Source organism: Rhinatrema bivittatum, chromosome 3, assembly GCF_901001135.1.
Source record: "Rhinatrema bivittatum chromosome 3, aRhiBiv1.1, whole genome shotgun sequence".
Lineage (NCBI taxonomy): Eukaryota > Metazoa > Chordata > Amphibia > Gymnophiona > Rhinatrematidae > Rhinatrema > Rhinatrema bivittatum.
The window spans coordinates 55,307,820-55,332,407 of NC_042617.1; the positions used below are offsets into that span (position 1 = coordinate 55,307,820).

The window sequence follows — 24,588 nt, forward strand, 5'->3', positions numbered from 1 at the left end:
GCGAATAAGTGAGACACACACACACACACACACCTCCTATGTGTCTCACACTGCTGGCAGAGAGAAGGGAGAGAGAGAGAAAGAGAGAGCAAACAGTGACACACACGCACACACATCCTACATCTGCGCGTGTCACACTGCTGGCTAGAAGTGAAGCAAGCAGGTGTTGGTCAACTAGGCCTGAAACACCCCTGCATTTGCGGACCCAAGAATAAAAACAGTTGGCTCAGGCCTTGGTGAAGTTTGACCACTTATGCAAAGTTTAATCAGAAAAAGTCAACGTATACAGGACTGTTATCAGAAATGGAAAGTATTATCTAATCTAGCCAAACTGCTTGACTTCTTTCCAGTGGATGGCTGCCATTCTTGTATTTATATGGTATTATCAAATGTTAGTTTCTAGTTTTCAAGAATCTGTGCAACAATTCTGACTTACCTCATCTCTTGGAAGTATCTGAGAGCAGTGGTTGGGGCAAGGCACTGGATAACCAGGACAATAATTTTTCTCATGGTTCTGAAAAGAAAGACCTGTTACTGGGTGCTGATACTTGGGGAACATCAGAGTAAAGCAACAAGTCTGAGGTGGAATGGGCAAAGGAGGATGTCCTATGCCATTTGACCTTTTAGAAAATGTTCTTGCCCCTCAATGTGTTCTCGAAACGCTGGTATTAAGTGCTCCCTGGTCTCCAATAGCTCATTTTACTCGCCTTTTGGCTCAGCTGTCTCTCAGCCCTGCTCCTGCCACTGCCCAAGCCCCAGCTGAGTCTCCATCCTGAGTTTCTCAATCCTGCTCCTTTATCCTTTTCTACATAGCAGTCAAATAATTAAGCCAGATTAGTACAAATGTCCTACCCTCTCCTGATCTACAGGCAATGCTGAAAGCAGGTATTCCCATCAATGTTATATATATTACAAAGCAAAGGAGGTGAAAACCAGCTCTATTTAGTCTATGAATTGTACATACTTTGAAGCATAGTCTCTCAAACCTGCATCAGAGTCATATAGTGGATTTTACTAATGAGAAAAAGTGTGCAGAAAAACTAAAATTAGAAACATTCCATTAGAAAGAGATTAAAATATATTGAAAAGCAGCTATATTGGTCCTGGCAAAAAAAACCCCCAAAACCAAAGTAGATTATTTTCAGTTTATGCAACTATTTATAGAACAAAATACAATTTTATTTTAAAAGCATTGAATTTTTATTGAAAATTAACCATAATATAGATTGCTTTCTTGTTGACATTTCAGATTTTTTGCATGGTTTGAAATCTCTAAATATTTTTCCAAGCTATAGATATTGCTAGTCTGTATTAAATAATTCTGTTTATTATTTTAAAAGACAGGATGAGACATTAAAAAAAAATCAGGAAAGCAAAAGGTCAAGCGGAAGAAAGGATTGCCAGAGGTAAAGCGAGGTGATAAAACATTTTCAAATTTAGCAGAGAAACAAGGGAGGCCCAAAGTGGTACAGTGAAACTGAAAAGTGACGAGGAGCAATATGTGGAGACACTAAGAAAAGGCAGAAATATTAAATACTTCAGTTCGGTGCTCATTATAGAAGAACTTGGAGGAGGACAGTTTTGGTTGACAAGATCGTAGATGGGAGTAGGGTAGACAAAATTCCATTTAGAAACTTAGAAACATAGAAATGACAGCAGAAAAGAACCAAATGGTCCATCCAGTCTGCCCAGCAAGCTTATGGTAGTATCTGCTGGGCCATGCGGGTTACCCCCATACTTATCAGTTTCCTAAACCGTAAAAGTTAGGACCCTTGGTTACTGTCTGAATTCAATTCCTTGTTACTCCTTGCCAGTGAAGCAGAGAGCAACGATGGAGTTGTGTTAACAGTATGTAGGCTTATTGGTTAAGGATAGTAACTGTCGCACCAGCAAGTTACCCTCATGCTTGTTTCCCCAGACCATAAAAGTCTGGGCTCTTGTTGGTGGCTGTCATTTACAGAAGATAATGTATGGGAAGAGTTAGGAAAACTAAAAGTGGAGAAAGGTCATGGGGACAGATGAGGTAAATCTCAGGATACTGAGGGAGCTCAGAAATGTGCTGGCAGGTCTACTGAAAGACCTGTTCAATAGATCCCTGGATTCAGGAGTGGTGCCATTACACAAGAGTGGTAGCAGACAGGAGGCTGGAAACTACAGGCCGGTTAGCCTCACCTAGTGGAAAAATTAATGGAGTTTCTGCTGAAAGAAAAGATAGCTATCTACAATCTGGTGGGTTGCTGGGCCCAAGACAGCATGGAAGGTCCTGTCAGACAAGTCTGATTGATTTTTTTTTATTTGGTAATTAGAGAAATGGATCAAGGAAAAGCGCTCAATGGATTTCAGCAAAGCTTTTCATACGGTGCCCATGCAGGAGGCTCATGAATAAAATGAGAAGCTTGGGACTCTGTGCCAAGGTGGTGAAATTAATTACAAACTGGTTGACTAACAGGAGTAGCGTGTAAATGGAACTTACTCTAAATAGAGAACAGTGTTAAGTTTTGTGACCGGTTCTGTTCGATACCTTTGAGAGAGACATTGCAGAGTTTGTGGATAATACTAAGTTCTGCAACAGAATGGACATGCCTGAAGGAATAGAAGAAATGAAAAGTGATTTAAGAAAGCTTGAAGAGAGTTGAAGACTTGGCAGCTGGGATTCAATACCAAGAAGTGCAGAGTCATGCATCTGGGGTGTGATAATCCAAAAAAGCTATGTGTGTTGGAGAGTGAAAGTCTAATGTGCATGGACTGGGAGAGAGTCTTTGGGGTGATAGTGTCTGGCAATCTGAAGGTGGCGAAGCAATGGGACAAGGTGATAGCTAAAGCCAGAAGAATGATAGGCTGCATAGACGGCAATAACCAGTAAGAAAAAGGAGGTGATAATTCCCTTGTACAGGCCCTTGGTGAGGCCTCACCTGGAGTACTGTGTTCAGTTCTGGAGACTATATCGCAAAAAGGACAGAGACGGGGATGGAGGCGGTCCAGAGAAGAGTGACCAGAATGGTGTGGGATCTGTATCGGAAGACTTATGAGGAGAGACTGAAGGATTTGAATATGTATACCCTGGAAGAGAGGGGGTACAGGTGAGACATGATACAGATCTTCAGATACCTGAAAAGTTTTAATGCACAATTTTCAAACCTTTTCCATTGGAAAGTAGACAATAGAACTAAGGGTCACAAAATGAAACTCCAGGGGGGACGACTGAGATCCAATGTCAGGAAATATTTCTTCACAGAGAGAGAGAGTGGTGGATGCCTGGAATGCCCTTCCAGAAGAGGCGATGAGGACAAAAAAAAAACAGTAAATGAATTCAAAAAGGCATGGGATACACACTGTGGATCCCTAAAGGCCAGAGCATGGAAGTGAAGAAAGGGGTGCATGGGGATAACCTGCATGGAGCGGAAGTTACTTCCTTAATCAATTAGCTTTCATGGTTTTGACACAATTGCAACATCACTCTCCACTTCAATGGTGGGGGTAAAAGAAGAATTGGATTCAAGCGACAGCAAACACTGGGCCCTGACTTTTACGGTGCAGGGTAATGACACGCAGACATTAGGGAAAGCGCACAGGACTGCTTCCACCGCCAAGTCCAAAAACAAAGCCTGTTCAAGCAGCACTGTCTGAATTATCAAGGGTGCTCACCCTGTAAGAAATGTTGCTAGTAGTATTACTACCCTTAACATAAAACTTGGGGGTAACCTGCACGGAGCGGCAATTACTACCATAAGAAATTTGCTGGGCAGATTGGATGGACCATTTGGCCTTTTACTGCAGTCGTTACCATGCGCTTTCAAGGTCACAGAGGCCCATTCTTCATGAAGTCCTCTAAAATAGGGACCTCTATAGTCTTGAACACTCGTGTATGTCATCTCTAGTTACAGCTAGGATGCTCCAATACCACAGGCTATGAACAGTGCAAGGTTTCAGGCAGCAATGACTTTTTACATAAATACAAATATTAATAATCTGGTATTTATATATTGTAGGTGATAAAAGTGTAATAAAACCCTACCTACAGAAGTGGAGAGAGTCATTTTTGAAACTCCCTCAGGGACTGCAAGCTCGTCACACAGGAGGTTCCTTCTGAAAGTTTGGCCAGAGCGCGCACAATGCCCAGTATGAGAGCATAACATGGAGAGCGCACGATACAGCGCACAACGTGGGAGCAGGCGCAAAGTACGTGCTGGAAACAATAAATGATTTTACCTGCTCTGAGGGCAAGGGATGGGTGGGGGAGGGGGCAGTTCTGCAAAGGTGAATTTCCTTTGAATATTACCGCCACCTTAGTTGTTATACTGTAACTGGTACCTCAGAAGAAGAAAAAAAAAAAAAAAGAGACTGGACACATAATTGTGGGGTCTGGGAACCACAGGCTTACGAACGATGTTATAGGCACCTTAGGCAGATATACCAGCCCTCCAGTTCAAAATTCAGTTCCTCTTACCTTTAAATTTATGGAGACTATCCTTTGTTTGCAATACTGGCACATTTCCTCTCGAAATTTACATTGATGGTGTAGGTGATCTTTCAGATCTTTTCGAAGCATTATGTCATGGCATCCATCATTAGAACACTCTACCGTCTCAAACAAGCACTGTTTCAGGTGCTCCTGTGAGATGTGACAAGAAAACATGGTAAGAATTTTCCATGAAGTCGACGCATCCTTTCTTTAAAAGAAATCTGTACCCTTGGTGTTCTACAGAATTTCAGAAGTACACAGAGCATACAGTAATGCTCACCCACTATCAGCTAAAAACACTTACTGCCTAGCCATTACATTTTAAATTCTTCTAGGCTTAAACTGCTCCCCTGCATTTTCCCTGAACAAATTATGTTCCTTGGATTGGGATCAGACAGGTTCATTGTGCCCATTAGAGCCAATATGGACCACTCACATCAAGTGAGAGAGTCTGTGATTCTCCGGCTAACGTGGCTGCTCCCAGAGGTTCAAGTGAATGATTTGATAATAAAACGTTTAACTGACACAAGACAACACTGTTTGTCATGTGCACTTTTGAAATATTTGTGTTCCACGCAGGGTTGGGGGGGGGGGGGGGGGAAAAATCTGAGCATCTCACCCAGAGTCATGGGGGAGCATCGCAGCAGGGTTGCCAACTGCCTACTCTTGGAGCAGATAGCCCGGTTTTAAAATCAGGTTGTGCAGCGTTTGGTCAGAAATACCACCCGGACACTGAAAATTTGATTACTGCAAGTGGTTCCTCCTCTCCCCAGCAATTTCCTAGTTAGAGGGCAGGAGAGCAGAGCCGGCAGCTCTCAGCAGAGAGCTGTGTAGTGTCTCCACCCCCACCCTCCTTTTCCCATGCTGTAATTAGATGCCAGGGGGGAGAAGACGAGGGGCATGGTACAGCGCAGCCCATCCCAGGCCCCAGTGGCTCCACTGATCTCCAACACCAATGGTCCTCTGGGTCCCGCCCCTCCCTGTGTGCTAGGCTGAGATCCAAGAGAGAAAGAGGAAGGCACAGAGAGGAGCAGGATGGAGATACAGAGAGAGAGAGAGTACTGGGTGGGGAGAGGGGAGATAGGACAAAAAGAGAGAAAGAGGAAGGCAGTACAGGAGAGAAGGAGGGGGCATATGAGAGACGGGTGGCACGAGGAAGACAGATGAAAGGCTGAGAAGGGTTAAAGGAGAAGAGGGAAAGGTGGCTGGGTGGGAAAGATTGGAGGAGAGGGGCTGGGATGAGGTGAGGGAAGAATAAGATAAGAGATGCAGGGTGGGTCCCAGAGGCATAGCTATGGGTGGGTCTCGGGGGTCTGTGCCCCTTCCATTAGCAGCAGGGTTCATGGCACATCTGAGGCAGCCCTTTAAAAAATTCAGCAGCTAGAGGGATTGGAATCCCTGCCCCTGCGCCTTTAAGAAGGCTACCTCAAACGGGTGGCTCTTGGACTAGTCCTGTAAAGGTTTGAAGTCACCAAAATGGCTCTGTTGACTTGAAAAGAATGCCTGGCCTGGATGGAGGCCTCTTTACATAATTGTTCTCCAGCAGCTTGTGTAGAGGAGCTGCCACAACCAGAGGAAGAGTGAGAAACAGACCCAGCCAAAGACAGAATATACAGAGGCTGCCCAAAATTAAAGGGTTTTGTAGCCAACGCCTTGAAGACCCACACAAGATGGGGTAAGGGTTGGGGGCATAACACAGGGCCAATTCATATTAATCTTGGACCCCCCCTCCCAAAAAAAAATCATTTCTGGTTCTGCCTCTGGAGATACAAAGGAACGTGATATATAGAAAAGAGAAAGGGAAGAAAGATGGGGAGAAGTATGTCAGCTGTAGAGGGGAGAACTGGAGAAAGGAGGGGGAAAGTAAAAAAAAAAAAGAAAACCAGGAAAAGGCATCAAGAAAAGCCAGAAGATGAAAACAGACGGGAGAACTATATAAGGGTTTAAAAAAAAAAAAAAAAAAAGAGAAAGGTAAAATGTGCCTTATTTTCAAATTAATTATCTGATTACACAACAGGAAAATTTTGAAAGATTGTTTTTTTGTGTTTAAATTCTGGCTGTAATGTCCAACACTTGACATTGGTAGTTGTCTATTCTTTTTAGATTTGTGCCCTGTCATTTGGGTGAGGGGTGTTGCACACACTAACCTTTGCTGCTCAATCCCATCTCCCTGAAAGCTATAATCCAACCCTTGGGCTGTCTGTGCAGGGGAGATGAGGTAGGTAGAGGGTCAGAAGAGCTGATTTAAGGGAGAGAGAAATATGCTGGATGTGCATGGGTGGATGAGAGGGGAGGCTGTGTCCCGGGGGAGTGAAAAGAAAGAGAAAGAGAGAGAGAGACACTGCATGAGAAAGGAGGATACATGTGTATGGGTATGTGAAAAGGAGGCTATGTATTGCTGAGTGCATACATGTATTAGAGAGATTTTAGTTGCGACAGAAAGAAAAGCTGTATGAGAGCAGTTGTTGATGTGTTTGAGGCTTGTTGAAATAATTTACATTTAATTAAGCAATTTTCTGCAGCCCCTGCCTCCTTTTTCTCTCTGGTCTTCAGATTCAGAAGATAATCTCAGACCCCACCCGGTCCTCAAGTAAAGTGGGATGCCCAGTTATGGTCCATGGAAACGTTGGCCATACTAGTGCAGTGATGGGCCCAGACAAGAAACGGCAGGGCAGCTCAGGCTGAAAGGAGTAACTGAGGTCAGAAAGAGTAGCAGCAGGAAGAGAAGCACTGGAGGCCCAAGACCAAAAATGCAATAGTGTGGGCCCTGGGCCAGGGCAGAAAGGAGAAACAATGGCCTTGGGCAGGAAGGAGGAGCAGCTTCTGGGGCAGAGAGAAGTTGCAGCCCTCAGGCCAGAGCCATAACAAATAAAATATCCTCCTACGAACCTTGACTAGTGCATACATTTTCTAAAAATGTTCCACCCCAGTTCCATATCTTTAATATACGTTAGACAAAAGTGCATACAAACACAGTTCATTTAAGATATAATTAAAAATACAGATAAGAACAGCATACTGCTCACCTGGTATCTCCCCAATGTCACTTTTGATTTGCAATCAGGGACATTTTTGCAAATAACTTGCAAATTTAGAACTTCTCTTTTACAACAATTATCCTTAAATACCTATAAAATAATGGTTTAGAAATAACTTTAATCTCCCATCTTATAGAGATTAACCACACATACAAAAAAAACAAAACAAAAAAACCACTATAAGATAAAGCAGGTATGAAGCAGCAACAGCAGCTGAGAGGCCTTCCTGACAGGGGTGTGTCGCAAGTGCTGATTAAAAACGACAAATGCAAAAAGCAGGCAAGCAATTTCTAAAAATTAATAAAATAGTGGCATGTTGAATACAGATTCTATTTGTTCAAATGAAATAGAATTGTTGGTCATTTATATATAGTCCAATGCGTCTAGCTGAATTTTTTAAACTACTACCTTGCCAACAAGCCCTGTAAGCAGACCCAATGAAAATCAGTCCACTATTGAATATCCAATACCATTACAAACCATATAAAAGACTACACAATGAGAAATTACTACTTACCTGATAATTTCTTTTTCTTTAAGGTGGGTAGATGGATTCAGGACCAGTGGGTTATGCACCTCTACCAGCAGATGGAGACAGAGCAAGCTGACGTCACAGTATATATAGTCCTGAGTGACACCAGCTTGCCAGCATACTCTTCAAAAGCAACTGTGGGCAGACTAGCAAAAAACTTGATTAAAAACAGACAACTAAGTAGAGGGAGGTCACGTGATGTGGTGAGCCGGGAAGACTGATTTCTCTTTGGCTCCCAGGGCCTGCTCCTACCATCCAGTCTCATCCTCGTGGAAATAGAATCCCTAACACCATCAGCGCCAGAACCAACTGGTGCTTATGTCTATAGTTACTTTTATGCAAAGATCGCCTCCCGTAATGACGTCAAAAGAAGGTACGAAAGACAAAGAAAAACCTCGCGGAGCCTAAGCTAAGATGGCGACCGGGAGCGACAGCACAGGGGCTAACCAAACTACGGCAGCCACAATTGCCGATATTAAGGAGGTAGTGAGAGAAGCGCGCAATGAAAAATTAGCAGGGTTAGCCGTTCAGCTTACGGAAGTCGGCGCAGCGCTCAATAAGATAAATCCCCGATTAGATCAGGCAGAATTTCTCTTTTAGAAGATGATGCGACCGTAAGTGCGGTCAAACTGGCTGCCCAGGATAAAAAAGCTTTCTGACCTACAAATAAAGCTGGATGACTTAGAGAATCGGGCGCACCACTCCAACCTCTGGTTTTTGGGGTTCCCCGAATCAGTAGAAGAGAGAAGTTTGAGCTTGGTGCTGGAGACTTGGCTGCCATCGGCGCTTGACTTTCCTGATATGCAGGGTAAATTAAAAATCTTAAATTTCGCCCACAAAAATGAGATCTGGCGAGCATATCGAAAGAAACAGGAAGTGTTTTACAATACTCAGAGCATACGCATCTTTCAGGACTACTCAACTGCAGTCTCAGAGCTCCGCAAGAGCTTTTCGCCAATATGCTCTACTCTACATAAAATGCAAATTAAATTTTCTCTACAGTACCCAGGCCAAACTGCGAATTTGGCATGAGGAGAAGTCATACCTTTTCGAGTTACCAGACAAAGTGAAAGCCTTCCTAGAAACACTGAACAAATAAATTGGTTGCCTAAGCTCTTTATTTACAACCTGGCTGGAACAGCTTTAGTTTTGCTCACGGATTAGCAATCATGGGACTTTGAACAACTTGTTCTGTTTCACAATAATCTGTTTTTCTGGACGAAAGGAGTATCTGCTAAGCCCTTTGGGGACATATGATAAATGGGATGGTGAGTGCCTGATTTCTATAGGACATCGTATCACACGATTATGGAGTCTTTGCGGCTTGCAGCCCGGGCGTGCACCTAAAACTACGGTTTTGTTAAATGTGTGGGTATTTCATGAAGGGGCGCATTGGATGAGTAGGAACACACCTGGAATTTATTAACAACTCCACTGCGGGTCGGCCTTTGAAGATGGATGTACGAGAGGAACTAGAGTTATATGAAATGCTGGCGTCGCTAGGGAACTCCTCGGACACGGGATGCCATCGAAATGGCAGGGGTCAGCACCAATGCATTCAAGGCCTCCTCTGGGATGCCGCACCCTGTTAGCATCCCACTTGGACATGGTTTTTTTTCATCTTGGAATCATAGGAACCCATCGAGGCTCGGACACTGGCCTTAACAACAAGAGGCCTTCGACCTGCAGATACATAGTCGCGGACACCAGGATTAAAAGAGCAAAGTGCCGCCATAGGAGCGAGCAGATGTTTTGATTATACTATGTCTGGTTATGAATACTTTAATGGAAAATATTTCAGAATATCGCGAAAGGAGCAGGGCACGTTGAACTTGACCTTGACCGCTCGGTAATGAAGCCCGTTTAATGAACCAGGGGTGCATGGGGTAGACAAAGGAGAGGGAGGGGAATGGGGGGGAACTCGCTGGGTTTTCCTATTTGTATGTTTTCACAGCAGGATATGGGTATCTGCACCTGTGATGGATTGGAGGTATTACACATCTTAATGGCATGGTATCAAGCTTCCATACATGTTTTAGGTTTGATGAGGGGGAAGGCTAGGCTGGGTGTCTCCCTACTCCCTAATTGTAGTGCACTTTCACCATATCACCCTAAGGCCCCACAGCAATGAATAAATTAGTCTCTTGGAACGTAAACGGCTTGGGATCCCCTATAAAAAGGAAGAAGGTACTTTCTCACCTCAAACGCCTGCATACAGAAACCCATCTGTCTGCCACAGAAAGCCAGAAGCTTCAAAGGGTGTGGGTGGGCTCATGTCACTTTGTTGCTGCTCCAAATAGGAAGGCAGGAGTGGCTATATTGATCAGCAAAACCACAAATTTTCAGGTCCATAAATGTATGACAGACCCGGAAGGCAGATATATTATATTGATAGGGAGAATGGCTTGGAACGCTAATCACTATATGCAATTTGTATGCCCCCAATACCTATTCACATCCCTTTTTGTTCATCTTGTTAATGCCCTTCTCACTCACATGCAAGGAACCTTCTTGTTAGCGGGCGACTAATTGCACACATGACCCCACTACTGATAAACACCCGGCTTTACCAACAAAAACTTGCACACAGTATCAAAAAGAAAATTGGAATAGCATTCTTGTGTCAGCAACTCAACGGATATATGGCAAACATTACACCCGGAAGAGAGGGATTACACCCATATTTCCAGATCCCATCTCTCACTATACCGCATAGACCTCATTTTAGTCTCTACAGAATCTTTCTTCCAAGTTGACAAAACAGACATAGAAACCCAAGTAATTTCTGACCAATCACCGGTCTTGGTAACTTTCAACACGAGACCCAACACAACAGCACCACGTCTCTGGATGTTTCCAACCCACCTTAAAGCTGATCTCAAATTCCAAACGTTCTTAAAAGACAAGTGGCAAAGTTTCCTAATCAATAACAAACATATCTCCGAGCCCCAACTCTTCTGGGAGACAGGGAAAGCGTTCTTAAGGGGGGAAATAATCGCGTTTGTCCATTTTCGAAACAAAACACTGAACGGGGATATCCTTCAGTTAGAAACCCTATTAAAGTACGCAAAAAGTGAATTTAGTCAAAACCCTTCCAGCACCAAAAGAACTGCATACTACAGTCTTTTAGGACAACTAAACACACTTCTCAATTTCCGAGCCCAATATGGGGAACAATTGTTTCGGTTTGGAAACGAACCTGGGAAACTCATGGCAAATCTAGTACAATCTGCCAAACAGAAAACGTATATCACACGCATGAAAACACACATGGGAGACATAACTGCGAAAAAGAAGGACATCAGTGAAGTCTTTAGATGTTTCTATAAGACTTTATATACGGCAGACCCGGTTGAGGGACGAGAAGTGGAGACCTTTTTTCAGAATCTCCTATTGCCTAATATTACAACTGCTCAATCAGAATTTCTAAATCGCCCCATCCAGACTTTTGAAGTGCTTCAAGCGATAAACTCAGTACAATCAGGGAAATCTCCAGGCCCAGATGGCTTCTCATTTGATTTCTATAAAATTCTCAGTGCTTATATACTTGCGCCTTTGACTAACTTTTATGTAGATGGTCTTACTCAAAAGGCGTTCCCAGCCACCTTTAATTTGGCTCATATCACAGTACTTCCTAAACCGGGCAAAGATCCCTTACTACCTGCTTCTTATAGGCCAATCTCCTTACTCAATTGTGACTTAAAATTATTAGCTAACGTGCTCGCCGAACGACTAAACTTAATATTGCCCTCACTGATCTCCCCCACCCAAGTAGGCTTTGTTAAAGATTGGAAAGCAAACGCAAACATGGTAAAGGCTGTGATTAGTTTAACTATTTGTCAAACTAAAACATACCAGCCTTAGCCATCGGCTTTGATTCTGAGAAAGCATATGACCGAGTGTCCTGGCCATACATGTTCTCGGTTCTTTGCAGGTTTGGATTTCGGGATGAATTTTTACAATATATCTTTCTTCTATATGATAGCCATAATGCGAGAGATCGGTTTAACGGGCTCTTATCAGGGGACATCCACATCCAGAGAGGAGTTAGACAGGGCTGTCCTTTATCGCCTTTGCTCTATATACTCTCTATTGATCCCTTGCTTCGAAGACTAGCCGCTTCTCCTGACATAAAAGGGTTTGGGGGTCTTGATCATATTTTCAAGGTGGTGGCGTTTGCAGACGATGTGTTAGTTTTTCTCACAGATCCCTACAGCTCATTGTCGGCAGTGTTACAGTTACAGCATCAATGTGGGTGATTTGCAGGCCTTAAAATTAATCAGGATAAATCCGAAGCTATAGATATCACAGGAACTATTCACCAGAACTGGCCGTGCCCCTTCCCTCTGAGATGGATGACGAGTAAACTTAAATATTTAGGGATTAAAATTCCATTGCATATACAAGATATTTACAAAGTCAATATACAACCCTTACTAAATCACACCTCATCAACCTTAACTAGATGGAGCTCCCTGCCCCCTTTCCTTAATAGGACGCATTCAACTTTTTAAAATGATTCTTCTCCCCAAATGGTTATATATATATTGCAGATGCTACCCATTTGGGTTGTTAAGCGAGACCATAAACCTTTCCTCCGGGCCTTACGAACATATCTTTGGCAGGGCAGACGGGCCAGATTGCCACTGGAGACCATAATGAGACCCACGGATGAGGGGGAATTAGGCCTTCCCAATCTGCAAATGTATAATTTAGCGTGCTGTTTGTGATATGTGAGAGACTGAATATTCTTGCTTGCAAACTTTGTCTTATAATCATAGTCTCTTGGAATGGTATAGTGTGCATTCACTTAGCAGTCTTCTCCAACTTGATAGTCAACTGTTACCATCGCATCTTAAACCACACTTGTTACTGGGGATTTGTAGGAGGGCGTGGATGCAGTTATGCACATACTGGCACCACCCACACAGACTATCCCCGATGATCACAATTGCATATCATTCATTGTTTGCTCCAGGTTTAGAGATGAGTACCTTCAGGAGATGGCAGAATAACGGATTAATTTACATTTACCAGTTATTCGACTCAATATCTGGAAGATCCCTAATGCTTATACAACAACAACAACAACAACGTCAGGTAGCAGGTACAGATTTCTTTGCCTTCATACAACATTTTATAAAGAACAAATCGCAGCAACTGTTCGATACTCTGTAGACAAAACAGATCAGGGAAATCCTATTGGGGGGGGGGAGGAGGACACAGTGTCCCACCATATCAACCTTGGTAAAAGCATTGCTGAAGAGCACAGAATCAAAGGTACTACAAGGCATATATACGAAGTGGCAGGGTGGCCCCTTTTCACCCTCTCATTCACAGATTTTAAAAATAACTACGCAATCTTGCCAGATATCTCAGATAACATACTTCTGAGAGAGTCCCATTATAAATTTCTATGGCAAATGTACATCACCCCTATACGATGTGGATCACCGCTTCCAAGTTATGTCCAAGCTTCCAAGCTATGAGGGAGGAGGGATAGCCTAGTGGTTAGAGCAGTGTCCTATGAACCAGGAGACCAGGGTTCAAGTCCTGCTGTCGCTCCTTGTGGCCTTGGACAAGTCACTTTACCCTTCTTTGCCTCAGGTACAAAAACTTAGATTGTAAGCCCTTATTTGCAATTTTTGTATACCGACATTCGTTAGGAAAACATCACATCGATTTCCATGTAACATAAAGTGGCCAACTGGGCTTTACAATGAAACTGATAGGTGAACTGGGTAGAGGGGAAGAGGGGGGAAAAACAAAGGTAATACTGTACAAATTGAAAAGCGAAATAAAATGGTTAGATATACGCAATGAAAACATTATATACAGATGAATTATTTACAAAAATAATTAGGGAATGGAGTTAGGAAGTGGGGAGAGCGGTAGTATGCTTGGTGGGCGAGGGGAGGTGGGGGATCGGTGGTGTGCTTGTGGGGCAGGGGGATTGGTGGGGGGAGAGGAGTGACAGGTTGGGGGGTTCATGTGTAGGCTCGAGTAAAGAGCCAGGTCTTGAGATTGTGTCTGAATTTTTTGGAGCAGGTCTCAAGGCATAGGTGGGTGGGAATGGAGTTCCATAGGGAAGGTCCAGCTAGGGATAGTGCACGTTGTTTGGTGGTGGTAAGGTGAAAATGTTTGGGCGATGGAGTGTGAATATTTGCTGTGTAGGGTGTTCTGGTAGGTCTGGAAGAGAGACGGATGTGTAAGCTGTCTGAGAACCAGAGCATGTCAGGATTGTGGATGGCTTTATGTATGAGGGTGAGAGTTTTAAACTGAATTCTGGCAGTGATGGGAAGCCAGTGAAGTTGTTTAAGAACTGGTGTTATGTGTTCGTTTCTACGGGAGCCAGTTAATATGCGTGCAGCTGCATTTTGGAGTAGCTGAAGGGGGGCAAGGCTGTTCTTCGGGAGACCTAGGAGTAAAGCGTTTGAGTAATCTATTTTGGATAGTATAAGGGCTTGTAGGGCAGTTCTAAAGTCATTGAAATGCAGGATGGGTTTAAGTTTTTTGAGGGTGTGTAGTTTGTAGTAACAGTCTTTGATGGTGGAGGTGATAAATTTCTGAAGGTTGAATTGGGGTCAAGTGTGACACCTAGGTCTCTTACGGTTTGGGAGAAAGTGGGGAGGGGTGAATTGGCTGAAAGAGTAGGTAAGGAGTTGATGGCTTGAGGTGAGATGATCATGAGTTCAGTTTTATTAGGGTTTAGGGCTAGGTTGAGTTGGGTAAGGAGCTGGTTGATGGATGTGAGGGCATTGCCCCATCTTTTTAGGGCATTGGAGATGGAATCAGTTATGGGTATTAGGACCTGTACATCGTCTGCGTAGACAAAGTGTGGGAGACTGAGATTTGAGAGAAGCTGGTAAAGGGGGAGGAGGTATATGTTAAAGAGGGTGGATGATAGTGAGGAGCCTTGAGGTACGCCCCTTGTGATGTCGATTGGTTCGGATTCATGGTTTTCAATTTTTACCTTGAAGTGTCTATCACTAATGTAAGATTTGAACCAGTGAAGTGGGGTCCCAGCAATGCCTATGTCAGCTAGTCTGTCGAGTAGAATAGAGTGGTTGATAGTATCGAAGGCTGCTGAGATGTCTAACAAGGCTAGGATGAATGTGTGACCTTTGTCAAAGCCTTTGATGATGTCGGTGAGGGAGAGAAGAAGCGTTTCAATGCTGAAACGCTTTCTAAAGCCGTGTTGTGATGGGTAGAGTATTTGGTGTTGGTCTAAGTAGTTTGAGAGTTGGGTGTGGACAGTTTTTTCAAGGATTTTAGCGACAAATGGAAGGTTGGAGATAGGGCGGGTAGTTGGACAAGTTGGAAGGATCCAGTTTCGGTTTCTTGAGAATGGGTTTGACTTTGGCTAGTTTGAGCTGTGTAGGAACATCTCCAGTGGAAATGGAGATGTTGATAATATATCTGCTAGCGGTTGGGAAATGCTGTCAGTAATGGTCAAGAGCATTTTAGAAGGGATCAAATCATAGGGGTGGGTGGAGGGGCGCATCTTCTTAAGTATAGTAGCGATTTCAGAGGGGGAGGTGTTTTTGAATGTGTCCATTTTGAAGTCAAATACTTTAGGGGTAGAATTGGTCAGTGGGGGCATAGGAGGAAAGCGGGAGGCAATGGTGGCGATCTTATTGTGGAAATATTGGGCGAGTAGGTTGCATTTGGTTTAAGGGTCCTCGCATGGTGAGGTCGTTGGGGATGTCTTGGTGAGGTTCGAGATAAGAGAGAACAGGGCTCTTGGGTTGAATTGAAAGTCGTGAATTTTGGAGGCGTAGTGGTCACGTTTAGCTTTGAGGGTGTTGGTTCTGTAGTCGTGTAATAGGGTTTTGTATTTGGCGAGTTGCTTGGCAGATGGGTCTTTGCGCCATATTTTTTCTTGAGTTCTGAGATTGTGTTTTTGTAGTTTTAGTTCAAGGGTGTACCAGGGTTGCTTAGTTTTTGTGGAAGGCAGGATCTCTTTAGTTATTAAAGGGCAGAGTTTGTTAACTGTGTCTTCAGTGATATGGTTAAGGCTGTTTGGGGATTTGAGAGGTCAAGGTTTTTGAGGTTGTCAGAGAGGGTGTCAATAAGATCATCTCTAGGACAGGCTCTTCTGTATTGTATTGTGGTTTTTGTATTAGGTTGGCTGATGATGTTTTTGATTGTGCATGAGGTTTTAATAAGAAAGTGGTCCGACCAGGGAACGGGAGTGTATGTGGTGAGTTGTGGGGGGAGGTGGGAGTTCATGAAGATGAGGTCGAGGGAGTGTCCACCTTTGTGTGTAGGTCTGGAAATGATTTGATGGAGGTCCATCGCCTTAAGAGATGAGAGGAATGTTTCACAGCTGTGAGAGAGTGGGAATACGTCGATATGGAAGTTGAAGTCTCCAAGGACTATGGCGGGTATATCTCTGGAGATGTTTGCTGCAATGCATTCTATGATAGGGGAGATGTCGGAATCTAAAATGCTGGGAGGTGTGTATATAAGGCATATTTGTAAGATGGATGATTTGAAAAGACCCACTTCATATTTGGCAGGGAGGAATACTGGGATTTGTTTAAGTTTAAGGTGTTTCTTTGCGGCTAGGAGTAAACCCCCCCCCTCTCTTTTTTTTTTCGGTCTGGGAATGGAATGTATGTCATATTCGGTGTTGGGTAGTTGATTAATAAGAACGGAGTCTGTGTCCTTCAACCATGTCTCTGTGATGGCACAGATATCAGGTTTTTCGTCTAGGAGCAGATCGTTTAGGATAAGGGTTTTTTTGGTTAGTGATTGTGTGTTGATCAACAGCATAGCAATGGTTGAGATGCCTAGTAGTTGTGTGAGAGGAGTGAGCATAATGGGGAGGAGGGAGTTGTGCTGACGGTGTGTTTGAGTATGGAGGTGTGGTGAGGGTCTGTGGAAATTGTATCGGAGTTTGGGAATGGGAAAGGTAGTCATTGTGGGGGGATTTAGGGGGCAGGGCACAATAGCAGAGGTACAGTTTTAGAGGAACAGTTTTAGAGGCACAATAGCAGAGGCACAATACTCTCAGTCTAGGAAGGTTTTGGTTGAGAGAAAGCACAACAGAGAGCCTTGAAAATGTAAGGCTTGAATGGGTGTAAGCTTACCAGGGCGGGTGTTGAGCTGAGGAGAGCCTGTGTTCGGATCCAGTGGGTGCATGGAGCAAAATTGAATACAAGGGGAGGGAGGGGTCTAGGAGAAAAGTTTGGAAAATTGTGGAGTCAAAGTGCCAAGAGGGCAGGAGGGTAGAACGGAGGGTTAGGCAATTGAGTTTTAGTGGAATGAGTCCTGGGTTATGCTCTTCGGGTCTGCACGAAGGGGCGCACAAAGGGACGGGCCCCTTTGTCACGCTCCTTCGGCGCGATGCCGGCGGGAGAAGAAATTTAAAATCCTGCCTGGGACAGCCCGATTGGCTGTCTGAGGATCACCTGACTGGCTGTGTGGCAGGACGGCAGAGGTGGAGCGCAGCAGTAGGAGGGCTCGGTCCGGCGGCGTGGGAGCCTCGTGGTCGGTGTGGGGACCCGTCTGGGGTGAGTTTTAGGTTTTTAGGCCTTACCCTGGCGGGTCTCCGGCGCCGATCGCGCAGGCCTGCACTCCGTCGGGATTAGCCCTCTAGCCCTCTGGGGATAGAGAAATACCTACAGTACCTGAATGTAAACTGGTGTGATATCTCGATTGAGATCGAATGTCGGTATATAAAAAAAATAAATAAATAAAATGTCAAAAATGTAGATTATACGAAGGTACCTACTTCCACCGTTTCTGGGAGTGTCCAATAATCCGGCAATTAAAGGTACAATGTGAGCGATTTCTCCAACTCCCGCTACCCTTGCATCCTAACTTATGACTTTTTGGAACCACAACCTTGTTAGATCTTACTCTCAAATCTGTTAACAAGATGTTTCTTGGGAAAGCCGGAATGGTAGGCCGGAGAGTAATCTTATCAAAATGGCTGGATGAGAAAGGGCCCGAGTATGAGCATTGGTTCCGAAAAATGATCCAACTATGCTCCTTCAAATACGTTGTAGCCCAGAGTGCTTCCCCAAAGAGATTTGCGGCTAATCAAAAAATATGGTCTGCATTTCTAACTTACTTGTCTCCCACGATGACCAAAACATTAGAGAATCACTGAAGCATGTCTGGCTACAGTGATATTGTTATTGCATGAGAGCATTAAGATTGAGGCCTATTGGAAACTGCTTTAATACCTTGGATTACAGTTTGATGGCCTGTACCCAATATTGCATTGGATGGAGCAAACCCAACAGGCAGTATAGACATCCCAGAGTTGGGTGGATCCACTAAACAGAGACTTCCAGCAGTAAGTAGCAAGAGTTACCTGACTAGCTATCACAAATTATATGAGATTATATAATACAACATACGCAACATTGGACCATGGCTGCCTAACAACTAAGACGGAAACTATTGCCGTTTGATGTTCAATTCATTGATACAGCTCATACACATTCAGACCATATCTCCACATCACTAGCACCTTGGATGCCACCTTATAAAGTTCCTACACATTACATGTTATCTGGAATAATACAATAGGGAAAACGGGAGGGGGGGGAAGAACGGCATTGGGGATATTAATCAGGGATAAGGGGGAGACCGGACAAGTTTGTGGTAATGAGATACCCGGACAACATCCCTAATGAAGCTATCTCATTTGATCTTCTACCGTACTTTATTTTATTTGTAATTTGTACTTTATTCTTGGTTCTAGTTCTTGTTAGTGTTGAGGATGTGCGTGCGGGATGCGAGCACAGGCTACTACTTTGTGCGCCTGGGCCATTTATGCGGGCCACTGTGCACCTGGCACCATTGCGCGGTCCGCTGTGCGCACAAGTCTGTTGTGCGCCCGGCTCAGTTTTGCGGAGAATTCGGCGGTCAAGAGGGAGAAATGGCACAGACGAGCACGAGGGCAAGATGGAGAACCCCCCTGGAGGGTCTCCACATGTGTGGACCCTTGCACCGGATCGGGGTCTAGCTCGGACGGAGCTGTTCAACCTGATTTAACAGATGCCAGAAGGGATAATCTGTGCGGCTATTTGAGCCTCGGAGACCGGATACTTAAAAAGAGGTTTCTATCTTACCTGGTCTCAGCGTTTCCCAGTCTTGTGCCGGGCGGTCTCCGGCTGCGGGGGGACGCCACGCTCGATTCTGCACCTGCTGCCTCTAAGCCACAATGGAGACTAAGTCCACATCGGGAGCCGGCTACCGGACCGAGGCTTACCTCTGAGGGATCTCTGAAATCACCTCAGGAATTCGACTGGGGGAAGGACCCTTAGGTATCACCGCAGGAAAGTGGGGCTCGTCTTCTTTGTTTTAAAATTGCTAACACTATTCTAGTGCATGGAAATGTCCGTATCTGCTTTAGGTGACTGAGAAATACTGAAGAGCTAAGCTTCCTGCACGGGTATATGTAGGCTGACGTCAGCTTTGAAATCTGACTCCGTCTCCCATCTGCTATCAGGAGTACACTATACCCATTGGTCCTGAGTCCATCTGGCTACACGCTAGGAAATGGGATTTTTCTTTGGTTCAGACATGGAATCTGCCCCAGGTGCTCCCAGCATTTTCAATGTCTGGGAAATCAGGGCCGGCAGTTCATCTCTATGAAAGAACCACAACATAGTCCTATATGGTTCCAGTCCCGGAGGAATTTCCCCATCCTTCAGAGAGTCAAGGTCTGCCTCATCATCAGTGCCACCTGGATTCCTATCGGGAGTACCTGCAGTCAATCGAGGTATACTCCAGTGCTTAATAGTAGTTCCGAAACAGGGAAAGGCCACCACCTGAGAATCTGACCTGACAGGATTAGACTGGGCTGAGGATTGAGCCTGAAGAAAGGACTGCAATCCTTGAAATAATTCTACCCAAGAAAAGGCAGAAGGATCCATGACAAAACCAGAAGGTGCTTGTGCAACACCCACTGAGCTGCTGTCTCCTGTTGAGGAACCAGTCAAGGGAATTTCAAGGTCAGGTGTCCCTTCTGATATGTCCTTAACCAGGCCCTCATCAGGCTGGGAAGAACCAGGCTTAGTAAAACCAGAGGAAGATAATTCTCCCTGAGCCTCTAAGCAGTGCCGGCACATGTTAGAGGACACTCCAGGCTGAGATGCCCGAATATGACAGGCAGCACAGAGGGAAAGACGCTTAGGTTTCTTAGCCACAGGCACCAGTAGTACTTCAATATGCTTAACAGGCAACTGAAGATGTGCGTCCAGCCAAATTCTCGCTAAAATATTTAGGCGCACAAAATTTAGGTATCCCAATGCTATGTGCCACAAAACTTAAGCGCACTGTTACTGTGCTAATCTTGGAAGAACAACCAATATGTTCCAGAATGTGCACACAGGCAGCACACCCAAAAGAAACTGGGCGCACAATTCAGACACACAGCTGGACGCACTTGCACGCACCGATGGTCCTGCAGAGGGCAGCTGAACATGCAGTAAAAAGGCGTGGGAAAATGCCGCCTTGGCCTACCACCCTGCATACAGCAAGAAGCCTAACTGCGGGGCCTAGCCCACTGGGCTGCTCAGGTCCCTTAACCCCTACTGGAGCAGGAACGAATGTCAGAACGGCATGCCAAGCATGGAGACTGGAGGAAGTCCTACTACAACAACCCCTCTACTTTGTCTTTGACTTTTTTTTTTTTTTTTAAAAGAAAAACCTACCTGAGCTCAGCCTTTCCTGGCTGAGTACAGAGACGGTCTCCTGCTGTGGGGAAGAGAACATATACCATCACTGCCACGCTCAGCTTCCTGCACCCACTGCCTTTCAGCTGTTTAAATCAGCTAAGTCCATAATGGCTGAAGGACCAGCTACTGGACCGAGGTACTCATCTAAGGGACCAGGGAAATCACCTCAAGAATTCTCAACTGGGGGAGGGACCATTAGGTCTCAACACAGAACAGCAGGGAAACACAAAGCTCCTATTAATTCTCCTCTAAGTTTTGAAGCAATCCCCAGTAGGAAATGCACATCCACCATCTGCTGGAGACGGAGAATACTGGCAGGCTGATGTCACAGCAGAACTATATATACTGTGACATCAGTTTGCTCTGTCTCCATCTGCTGGTAGAGGTGTATAACCCACTGATCCTGAATCCATCTATCCACATGCTAGGAATTAAACAACACACAAAATAATCTTAACACAACCTTAAGACTACACTGGATACTCATAAAATTATCATGTCATGGCATCTGATGTTCCTACCGTTTCACCTCCAGCTCAACACTTTTCCCCATTTACAGGGCAAAAACAACCTCTCATGGCCAAGATCAGGACAGACCTCTGGTGCTTCAACTAGTGCTGCTTGATGGTCATCTATTTGTAAGCTAGGTGTAATAATTCAGCAGCACTCTACCCCAGTCAATAAAACCTGGCTTCTCACTGGTCAGTGACTAGCACCAGCACTTTCACAGTAATAGCAGACCAAATACTGAAAATGAACATTTTGGACTGGAGAAAAAAAAAATTGAATACAAAGGAGGAACCTGGCAATGTTCTGGCCCAGGGGAGCCAATCTGATTTAGGCTGGTCCCATTTTGAATTTTTTTGGTGGGTTTTTCAATCCAATTTAAACTGGCTCAGGTTTGTGGAATTAAGGATTAAACAAATAAGTTGTAGGTGATACCTTTTTAATGGACTAATTTAATATATCTGTGACAAGCTTTTGAGAGTTATCCTGTCTTCAGTAAGTCAGTGAAGAAACCGTGCAGTTACAATGCTTTTAAATAGTACAGAGTCATTTAGATCTTAGAATGCTTAAATATGCCATAACAGTTTAGTAAGAGGGTGGGAAAATAATTGAGGTGATGGGACAATAAAACTTTGCAGATGAAAGGGCCTATATCTGATAACAGGTGAGAAAGCCAATGTCCATACTGAGTCCTTTTGTGTTTGTTTCAAAGTGTCTGATTATCCTAAATTGTCTGGTGATGAGATAATTCTTGAAAGCTAGTGGCAGATGTTTTAAATTAGGCCAGTGAAAACGTATTACTTAGTTTAGATTGAAATTCAAATTGTATGTTCTGTCTCAGTACCTAACTTCTAGGATTTTTGTGTATGAGCTTTCAAGGTTACACAGATCCTTTCCTCAGAAGCTCTCTAAATTAAGGACTTTTAAAGCAGTCTGCTTATATTCCTCTTGAGGAAAGATTTTTTTTTATGGATTTCATTATGGCAGCACGTGACTTTCAAAATGTATTCTATTCAGAGCCACCCTGAACCTTGCTTGATGAAGCTGGTCAAATATATGACTCTGAACCACAGCAGGGCTGGATTAGATTTTGGCAACAAAGATCAGTCATGATCTGAATATCTGGACAAAACTGGATGCAGTTTGAAAAATTCAGAAAGCATCGCTCTACCGTGAATCTCTCTTCTTTCTGGTTTAGAAGTGGTTTAAATGAAGACAGACAATTCACCATCCCAATTCAGAGAATGTACGCCTCACAAGAACACAAGGCAGTGTCCTAAAGGTATATGTGCAGTGTACAGGCTGGTACTCGAGGGCAGGAAAGGGATGGGATGATGTCAGTCCCCGTGTTGTAGGGCTCAGAAAATACTGAAGACCTGCACAAATCTCAGGAATGATAGATTATGGGCCTCACCTTCAAGTGTTCCCTTATACAATTTACGTCTCTGGCGAAAATCCTTTAAAACATGAAGACAAACACCTTGACTTACCTCGTGAAGATTTATGATTTCATTGTCTATAGGACAAGTTGGTACATCAGGTACCCCCCTAGGTTATTAAAAGAGAAAAAGAATATTGTTTTAAAAAAATTATCCACTTATAGTAATGTTTACGTACTGCATATACACACACATTGCTGTATGAGATAGATGATGTGGTTACAATCTAACATTTGCCACAAGGGACTTAAGTAACTTGATTAAAACCTTTTGAGAAGCAGGTTACGGTGCTCGAGAGGCACTGCCATGTGAAAAGGACCTGGGCTTGATTCACAGCTCAGATCTTCCACTCCCTCCCCTCCTCAGTCTGGAGATGCTGTAAAGATAGAACTCGCAGCCCAGTGGGAGGAGTGCATCATGGTCATTGTGGTGAAACAGCAAATACCCAGATTTAGAGCCCATGGTTACCGGGTCCCAGGAGGAGCGCTGGTGGATGGTCCCCCGTCCACCCCCAGCTGAGGACAGTTACTGCAACAGCTGGACTAACGTTGGGAAGGGATTAAAAAGTGAAAACAAAACCTCCAGGTACCGGCGAATTAAGGATTATAATGAGCCCAGCTCTGGTCCCAAATGAGCTGGAAGCATAAAACATAGGAAGAAACTGCCGGCTCTAAATTAAAAAAAATTTTTTTAATTCCTATAAGAAGTGCTGGAGGTAAGATTCAGACATGGGTGTCCTGGTCTCACAGCTGTGCGCTGCAACCAATAGACTAAACTGACACTCACATAAATGCTTCAATTAATGAAAAGTTCTTGGCATTACGATTACAATGTTTTAGGGCCAGATTCACAAACGGATGAATTTTAGAACAGCCGTGCGAGAAAATACCGGCACCTGCGCGTGTGGTTGGGCCCTGTGCGCATTTTCAGAAGGTACCAGCCGCGCGTATAAGTGCTGATATACGCACAAGTGCCGGGCCCTGAAAAAAAGGGGCAGGATGGAGGCCGGCCGGGACAGCTGCCATTAGCCGCTGGCTGGTGCACCCAAGTCACCACAGGATTTGAAATTCCCACCACCAATTTATTCTGCTATGCTTTTATCCAGATAAGAAAACTTGAATGGATAAATTGGGAGTGTTTCAGAGTAGGGCTGACTTATCCAGATAACGCAGCCGGAAAACGCTGAATACTGGCGTTATCTGGCTAAGTCTGATCATGCTGCGAGGCAGTCCTAACGTTATCCAGATAAGTTTGATTTGGGTATATTCAGCGACACAGCCGCACTATTGAATAACCCATCCAAATTATCCAGAACACCCCCATCTAGATTTATGTCTCTCTCCGTGGCTTCTCCTCTTCCACGCTGGTAAGGATTATAACCATCTTTCTTCTAAAAGCACAATTTTCCCCGATTCTATAAAAAGGGCTGATTCACTGGTGGAGGGGAAAGTAGAAAAGCACCTGTTCTCAGGGCAGAAGCATGGAGAGAGGGAAAGAAATAAAAGGAGTGAAGAGAGATTAGAGGAGGATGAGAAGAGAGGGACTCCGTGAAGTAAATTCCTCTCTACTACTCAGCCTTTCCCCCCCCCCCCCCCCCCACAGTGCTTGGAGGCTGCTGAAAATAATTTTATTCATTTTTATATACCGATATTCGTGGTAACATCATACCAGTTTACAACATAATAAACATTAAAATTAATAAAATACATTAATAAAATATACATTAGAAACAAAAATAAATTAAAATTGCATTAAAAATAAAATAGATCAAGCTATCCTAAAAATCATATGCCAAAACAATAAAATAACAGGACTTCCTAGAAAACACATGGTAAGTCCCCAGCCTGTGTGGGTGCCCGTGGGGGGGGGGGGGGGGGGGGAGGGAGGTGTTGAGCATACTTTCTGGACA

The 24,588-nt window shown here is 44.2% G+C and overlaps 1 protein-coding gene across 3 annotated transcripts in view; it reads right to left on the bottom strand.

Moving 5' to 3' along the window:
• The window catches only part of TRAF5 (TNF receptor associated factor 5), a 120,244-nt gene that overhangs the window by 61,530 nt on the left and 34,126 nt on the right, over positions 1-24,588 (bottom strand). For 2 of the 3 annotated variants that reach the window (XM_029593268.1, XM_029593266.1), the window contains exons 3-6: positions 22,731-22,788; positions 7,489-7,590; positions 4,448-4,612; positions 437-514 (exon numbers count right to left, since the gene is read on the bottom strand). In XM_029593268.1, coding sequence (XP_029449128.1) covers positions 437-514; positions 4,448-4,612; positions 7,489-7,590; positions 22,731-22,788 — 403 coding nt within the window. The remainder of the gene's footprint in view (positions 1-436; positions 515-4,447; positions 4,613-7,488; positions 7,591-22,730; positions 22,789-24,588) is intronic. The other variant, XM_029593267.1, reaches the window with a different exon arrangement.